This window comes from Lithobates pipiens, unplaced genomic scaffold (genome assembly GCF_037356315.1).
Source record: "Lithobates pipiens isolate NorthernLeopardFrog02 unplaced genomic scaffold, aLitPip1_a1.2 Scaffold_30, whole genome shotgun sequence".
NCBI lineage: Eukaryota > Metazoa > Chordata > Amphibia > Anura > Ranidae > Lithobates > Lithobates pipiens.
In genome coordinates this window covers 45,432,036-45,440,455 of record NW_027507791.1, presented here as the reverse complement: position 1 = coordinate 45,440,455, position 8,420 = coordinate 45,432,036, and the positions used below count along the sequence as shown (strand labels likewise).

The 8,420-nt window shown below is 46.9% G+C and overlaps 1 protein-coding gene across 1 annotated transcript in view; it reads left to right on the top strand.

Annotated features, from left to right (window-relative positions):
- Positions 1-6,028: 6,028 nt before the first annotated feature.
- LOC143942752 (SLAM family member 6-like) overlaps positions 6,029-8,420 on the top strand; it is a 32,673-nt gene continuing 30,281 nt past the window's right edge. The window contains exon 1 of the mRNA XM_077464139.1: positions 6,029-6,178. Within this exon, the coding sequence (XP_077320265.1) occupies positions 6,130-6,178 (49 nt within the window). The 5' untranslated portion in view covers positions 6,029-6,129. The remainder of the gene's footprint in view (positions 6,179-8,420) is intronic.

Here is an 8,420-nt window from a genome sequence, read left to right as displayed (position 1 = left end):
CTGCCTGCAACTGTGGTCATTAAGCCTAACATCAGCCAAGCAAATTGGAGATGGAACCCTTCTTCCAAACAACACGGTGCCACGACACCCTGCATTTTGGTGCATGTGAATACGCAGGAAGGCAGTGAGGAGATGATGTGATGTAACCTTTAGCAACCAATATGTGAGCAGTAATGCTGTGCACTAACCTCTTGCAACCAATCAGTGAGCAGTAATAATGTGCAGTAACCTCTAACAACCAAACTCTGATATATATACAGTATCTGATAATTGATCAGTCCTGATGTACTGACGGACAATCTCATTTCTTGAGGCCCAAAAAAAAAACGAACGCAGTACAAATACCCCCAAATGACCCTTTTTTTTTTTACATACTGCCACCAGTGCAGTACAGTATCATTATATAACTGGTGTGGCGGCGATCAGGGACACTGACCTGGTGACAGAATGTAAAAAAAAAAAACAATATATATATTTTTTTTAATTTCCTTCTTTTTTTTATTACATTTTTTTCTTTTTTTTATGATTTTTTTTTAACACACTGTTAAAAAAAATCGTGATCACTTCCACAGAGTAGTACGATTCAAAACATAAAAAATGCTTTATTAACAATTACAAGACAAAAACTGACTCAAACCAGAGGGACCCCTCAACTGACGGTGTCCCTGTTGTATATCTACAAATGTGTATATACATGGATACATAAAATAAGCCAACCCATGAGTATGTTGAACATACTCTTTACTTATAACCCACACCCGACGCGTTTCTAGTTGCTGGTATCACAGAACTTTCATCAGGGGTGAAGAGCAATAATTAGATGGCATGTTGGTATGTCTATAACGTAGAAAAACAGATCTTTAAAATTTAAAAGAACCACATATAATACATGAATGTGATGAGGACAAAAAAAAAATCCATAGTAACATCATACTACTCTGGAAGTGATCGCGATTTTTTTTACACATTATTAAACTGATTCATTCAGTGCCTTTTTTGTTGTGAATAGCCAAAGCTGTGATTGGTCACAGGGAACACATGGTACAGACAGAGCCAATTACAGCCCATCTGTACCATGTAATCACTGTGACCAATCACAGCTAGCAACACAATGAATGGCATGAATGGAAGCCATCCATTGTTTACAACTGTCATGTGATCTGCTGCGATTGGTCACACCGATCACATGGTACTGGTAGCGGACTGGTATAGTGATCCAGATACAGACGGTGACAGATTATGCCATTGCACGGCCCTGTGGTCGCATGAGAGGGGTGTTCTGGGAGGACATTTTATGACGTCCACCCAAAATGACAAAAGTCCCGCCCGGCCTATAGCAAAATGATGGTTGAGAGGGACTTTTGGTTAGTTTTTTTGTTAGGATTTGTTAATCACAGTAATCAATATTTTCTTGGTGCAAATATAAAATTGTATTGAAAACCCCAAGATCCAGGGATATGGATTGTGTCCTAATATAGTTGGGGTAGGAGGGAGGTAGAAGGCAGCTGCCATGAATGTCAATGCTAGACTCGCACCAATCACCAATGGGATGCAAGAAGGAAAACAGGTATGTGTAGAAAGTTTCTTGCTCTGCCTCCTCTATTGTATTATCATATTCCTCATCCCTGTAATGTGGTTCCCTCCAGCCTCACCACCACACCATCATCAGACTTTTCTCAGGTCATATTACCTATCTCCAAATGTGATCCACCTTGATTAGGATCAGGTGACCTTGTTGTCCCATCCACAGCTCTTCCAATACAACATTTTATCAGGCGGAGAGCAAATACATGAACTTTCTTAGTCATTGTCTCTCTTTGTTACATTGACCATCCAGAGGAATTTCTCAGGTGTTATCTGTACTGTCATTACTTATCCCCCAATATGATTCACCTTGTTCAGGTGACCTTGCTTGTGTCTATAAGGTCTTCCAGCCTGCAGCCCTGTCAGGGCTAGACTCAGCCCTTCCTTCTCTGAGCTGGCCGCTCAGCTGTCGGCTAATTGCCAGCTCCTATCTCTCCACAGTTACTCAGCTGTTGATGATATCCTGCTCGTCAGTCCTGCCTACTTAAAGTGGTTGTAAACCCTTACAAACCACTTTGACCTACAGGTAAGCCTAGATTAAGGCTTACCTGTAGGTCCAAGAAACATCTCCCAAACCTAGACGGTTTAGGAGATATTTACAAAAAGACAGGTACCACTGCGCCGTAGACTGAGCATGCCGCAGATAACGCCGATATGCCGCTTGTGGCGGCTCCCATGCACACACGCGGGAGTGACGTCATCGCGGCTCCGGCGAATCACAGCGCCGGAGCAGCGAGACCCGGAAGTCACTCCGGGATACATGGCAGCGGTGAAGATAAAGAAGGAGGAGGACCGCTTCAGGGGCTTCGTTCTCAGATAAGTTACTCATAATGAGCTACCCTGTTTCCCCCGAAAATTAGACCTAGCGTGATTGTCGGTGATGGCTGCAATATAAGCCCTACCCCCCCCCCCCCCAAATAAGCCCTACCCTGTTTCCTAGAAAATAAGCCCTACCCTGAAAATAAGACCTACAATATATATTGCAGCCATCACCGACAATCACGTTAGGTCTTATTTTGGGGGAAACAGGGTAGTATGCTATGCATACTAGCTCATTATGCCTTTGCCTTGCAGGTTGCATTTTATTTTTTTTAAATGTCAGTGCCTTTACTTCCACTTTAAATAGGCTTTGCCTTACCCAAGATGGCTGCTAGAGTCCCATGTGATGACAGCATCTAATCGGATAGCTTCCCCAGTAACTTATCATACGACCCGGAAGGAGGACGGCCACACACAGCTGTAACATAACCGTTCCTCGGCACTCGTTCTCCTGCTCTTTACTTCCCTTTTTTAGGTTCACCGCCAGGTTTTTATAGCGCTAGGTACCCCGATATACTACCCAATAATGGTTTTAACCCCTGATTTCCGCTAGTTAACCCTTTCACCCCCTTTTGCCAGTGTCACTAAGCGATAATTTTTCTGAACGCTGCATCAGTGTCGCTAGGTAGCTAGTTATTTTTTTAGGTTCACCGCCAGGTTTTTATAGCACTAGGTACCCCGATATACTACCCAATAATGGTTTTAACCCCCTGATTGCTGCTAGTTAACCCTTTCACCCCCTTTCACCAGCGATCACAGTATAAGTGTCACTGGTGACGCTGGTTAGCCAGTTAGTTATTTAGGTTCCCCGTCAGGTTTTTATATAGCGCCAGGGACCCCCATATACTACCTAATAAAAATTTGAACCCCCTGATTGCCCCTAGTTAACCCTTTCACCACTGATCACCGTATAAGTGTTACGGGTGACTCTGGTTAGTTTGTTTTTTATAGCATCAGGGCACCCACCATTTATTACCCAATAAAGGTTTAACCCCCTGATCACCCGGCGGGTGATATCAATTAGGTTTTAGGGTCAGGGTCTGCGTCGCCCCAGGCAGCGCTAGGTTAGTGCCAGTACCGCTAACACCCACACGCAAAGCATACACCTCCCGTAGTGGTATAGAATCTGAACAGATCAATATCTGATCTGATCAGATCTATACTAGCGTCCCCAGCAGTTTAGGGTTCCAAAAAAACGCATTGTTAGCGGGATCAGCCCAAATACCTGCTAGCACCTGCGTTTTGCCCCTCTGCCCAGCCCACCCAAGTGCAGTATCGATCGATCACTGTCACTTACAAAACACTAAACACATAACTGCAGCGATCGCAGAGTCAGGCCTGATCCCTGCGATCGCTAACAGGTTTTTTGGTAGCATTTTATATTCAAATCCGGAAGGCAGTGCTTGGTTTTCGGGGTCCCGTACGTGGCTAGGCTCCCAAAATGTCCCCCACATGTGGTATCCCCGTACTCGGGAGAAGCAGCAGAATTTATTTTGCCCATAGCATGTGTGAGCAATATATCATTTAGTGACAACTTTGTGCAAAAAAAAAAAAAAGTTTGTAATATTCCCGCAACTTTTGGCAAAATATAAAATATTCCATGGACTCAACATGCCTCTCAGTAAATAGCTTGGGGTGTCTACTTTCCAAAATGGGGTCATTTGGGGGGGTTTTGTGCTATTTTGGCATTTTATGGCCTTCGAAACTGTGATAGGTAGTGAGGAGTTAAATCAAAAATTTGCACCCTTAGAAATCCTGAAGGTGATGATTGGTTTTCGGGGTGCCGTGCGTGACTAGACTCCCAAAAAGTCCCACATATGTGGTATCCCCGTACTCAGGAGAAGCAGCAGAATGTATTTTGGGGTGTCATTTCACATATGCCCATAGCATGTTTTTTTTTTTTTTTGTCATTATTCAATCCCTTAGGACAAAAAAAATAAATATTCAATGGGCTCAACATACCCATCAGCAATTTCCTTGGGGTGTCTACTTTCCAAAATGGGGTCATTTGGGGGGGATTTGTACTGCCCTGCCATTTTAGCACCTCAAGAAATGAGATCGGCAGTCATAAATTAAAAGCTGTGTAAATTCCAGAAAATGTACTCTAGTTTGTAGACGCTATAACTTTTGCGCAAACCAAAAAATATACGCTTATTGACATTTTTTTTACTAAAGACAAGTGGCTGAATAAATTTTGCCCTCAATGTATGACTAAAATTTAGTTTATTCAATTTTTCTTATAACAAAAAGAAGAAAATATCTTTTTTTTTCAAAATTTTCGCTCTTTTTCCATTTATATCGCAAAAAAAAAAAATCGCAGAGGCAATCAAATACCATCAAAAGAAAGCTCTATTTGTGGGAAGAAAAGGACGCAAATTTCGTTTGGGTGCAATATTGCATGACCGTGCAATTACCAGTTAAAGCAGCGCAGTGCGAAATTGCAAAAAGACCTCTGGTCCTTAAGGTGTTTATTGGTCCGGAGCTGAAGTGGTTAAAGTCCTTGTAGGTCTTATTTTCAGGGTAGGGCTTATTTCTGAGGAAACAGGGTAGGGCTCATTTGGGGGGTAGGGCTTATATTGCAGCCATCACCGACAATCACGCTAGGTCTTATTTTTGGGGAAACAGGGTAGCTCATTATGAATAACTTATCTGAGAACGAAGCCCCCTGAAGCGGTCCTCCTTCTTCATCTTCATCGCTGTCATGTATCCAGGAGTGACTTCCAGGTCTCGCTGTGATTCGCCGGAGCCGCGATGACGTACATGCGCATGGGAGCCGCCACGAGTGGCATATCGCCGCTATCTCCTGCGTGCTCAGTGCGCATGCGCCGTAGACAGCGGTACCTGTCTTTTTGTAAATATCTTTGACCTACAGGTATGCCTTAATCTAGGTTTACCTGTAGGTCAAAGTGGTTTGTAAGGCCGCCCTCCTTCCGGGTCGTATGATGAGCTTCTCAATGCCGACTCCTGAGCAGCATATCTGTATTCAGACACGCTGCATAACTAGCCAGGGAGAGGAGGTGAGCGCTGGGGGGGGGAGAAAGAGGATCGGAGGGAGGCGGCGGTCCGCTGTCACTGAAACCGGCCCACTGAGCCATCGGCCCGCCGGGAAACTCACAGTAGTCCCAATGGCCAGTACATGCCTGTTGGCTTCTGTCTAAATTGGCCCTAGTATATGAATGTGAGTTGGGGACCTTAGATTGTAAGCTCCTTGAGGGCAGGGACCGATGTGAATGTACAATGTATATGGAAAGTGCTGCATAAATAGATGGCGCTATGTAAGTACCTTAAATAATAAGTATGAGGGGCATTTTACTTCTTGAACAAATGTATTATATTGTTATTTATGCTGATTTCCTCCACCACCGCACTCCTGTATATCCATATTCATATAAATATTAAAGGAAAATGATATCTCCAGGCAGATATAAAGACACAATTGCATTTTTTTTTTTTTTAATTCTTTGTAAATTCACAAATAACGAATTCTACATACATTCATAGGATAAAATTGTTTTGTATGCAATAAAGCTGATTCACTTTTACTAAAGTTACAGAGTTTCGTTTTCATATCGACCATCACCCAAAACGAAACTTAATATAAACCACCTCTTTTCTTTTGCCCCACCCCTAACCTGTTATATATATAAAGAGAGTGTGCCATAGACCAGTCTCTCTGGCACATCCACTGACGACGATCGACTAACCCATTCCACAGCAAGAAACGAAATGTCTCATTTCTACTTCTGGATCGTTGTGCTTCTGAACCTCAAGAACTGTAAGGATGTCTTCAGTTGTTCCTATAACAATGTCATGAAGGTGTATGTGTAGCCAAAATCAGAATTTGTTTTGGATTGAGTAGGGTAGGGTTAAAACTGCTGCCAGTTCTTTTTTATTATCTGTGCGCCACGGGGGGGGGGGATTTCCTTCCTTTTCTGTGCCAGAGATGCAACAGGATAGTTAGTGGAAATCACCCAAAGCAGGGGCGTTGCTGGGTCTACAAAGGATCTGGGGCTAGAGTCCAAAGCAGCATAGTGAAGAAAGTCATCCCCAGAGAGCTGCTCCCTTAAAATCAAGGTCCCCAGAGAGCCTCCCCCTTGAAATCAGGGTCCCCAGAGAGCCCTCCCCCCACTTACATCAGAGTTTCCAGAGAGCCCCCCTTACACCAGGGTCCCCAGAGAGCCCCCCCCCACTTACATCAGGGTTTCCAGAGAGCCCCCCTTACACCAGGGTCCCCAGAGAGCTGCCCCCTTAAACCAGGGTCCCCAGAGAGCCTCCCCCTTAAAATCAGGGTCCCCAGAGAGCTTCCCACTTCCACCAGGGTCATTAGGGTCCCCAGAGAGCTTACATTAGGGTCCCCAGAGAGCCTCCCCCTTAAAATCAGGGTCTCCAGAGAGCTTCCCACTTCCACCAGAGTCCCCAGAGAGCCCCCCCACTTACATCAGGGTTTCCAGAGAGCCCCCCTTACACCAGGGTCCCCAGAGAGCTGCCTCCTTAAATCAGGGTCCCCAGAGAGCCTCCCCCTTAAAATTAGGGTCCCCAGAGAGCCTCCCCCTTACATCAAGGTCCCCAGAGAGCTTCCCACTTCCACCAGGGTCCCCAGAGAGCCCCCCACCCCCACTTACATCAGGGTTTCCAGAGAGCCCCCTGCCACTTACATCAGGATTCCCAGAGAGCCCCCTTACATTAGGGTCCCAGAGAGCTGCCCCCTTAAATCAGGGTCCCCAGAGAGCCTCCCCCTTAAAATCAGGGTCCCCACGGAGCTTCCCACTTCCATCAGGGTCCCAGAGAGCACCCCCCCACTTACATCAGGGTTTCCAGAGAGCCCCCCTTACATTAGGGTCCCCAGAGAGCTGCCCCCATAAATCAGGGTCCCCAGAGAGCCTCCCCCTTAAAATCAGGGTCCCCAGAGAGCTTCCCACTTCCATCAGGGTCCCCAGAGAGCCCCCCCACTTACATCAGAGTTCCCAGAGAGCCCCCCTTAAATCAGGGTCCCCAGAGAGCGCCCCTTACATTAGGGTCCCCAGAGAGCGCCCCTTACATTAGGGTCCCCAGAGAGCCTCCCCCTTAAAGTCAGGGTCCCCAGAGAGCCCCCCTTACATTAGGGTCCCCAGAGAGCTGCCCCCTTAAATAAGGGTCCCCAGAGAGCTATCCCCCTTAAAATCATGGTCTCCAGAGAGCCTCCCCCTTAAATCAGGGTCCGCAGAGAGCCTCCCCCTTAAATCAGGGTCCGCAGAGAGCCTCCTCTTTAAATCAGGGTCCCCAGAGAGCCTCCTCCTTAAAATCAAGGTCTTCGGAGAGCTTCTCACTTCAACCAGGGTCCCCAGAGAGCCCCCCCACTTACATCAGGGTTCCCAGAGAGCCCCCCTTACACCAGGGTCCCCAGAGAGCTGCCTCCTTAATTCAGGGTCCCCAGAGAGCCTCCCCCTTAAAATCAGGGTCCCCAGAGAGCCTCCCCCTTAAATCAGGGTCCCCAGAGAGCCTCCTCCTTAAATCAGGGTCCCCAGAGAGCCTCCTCCTTAAAATCAAGGTCCTCGGAGAGCTTCTGACTTCCACCAGGATCCCCAGAGAGCCCCCCCACTTATATCAGGGTTCCCAGAGAGCCCCCCTTACATTAGGGTCCCCAGGGAGCTGCCCCCTTAAATCAGGGTCCCCAGAGAGCCTCCCCCTTAAAATCAGGGTCCCCAGAAAGCTTCCCACTTCCATCAGGGTCCCAGAGAGCACTCCCCCACTTACATCAGGGTTCCCAGAGAGCCCCCCTTACATTAGGGTCCCCAGAAAGCTGCCCCCTTAAATCAGGGTCCCCAGATAGCCTCCCCCTTAAAATCAGGGTCCCCAGAGAGATTCCCACATTCATCAGGGTCCCCAGAGAGCCCCCCCACTTACATCAGGGTTCCCAGAGAGCCCCCCTTACACCCGGATCCCCAGAGAGCTCCCCCTTATGTCAGGGTCCCCAGAGAGCCCCCCCTTACATCAGGGTCCCCAGAGAGCCTCCACCTTAAAATCAAGGTCCCCCGAGA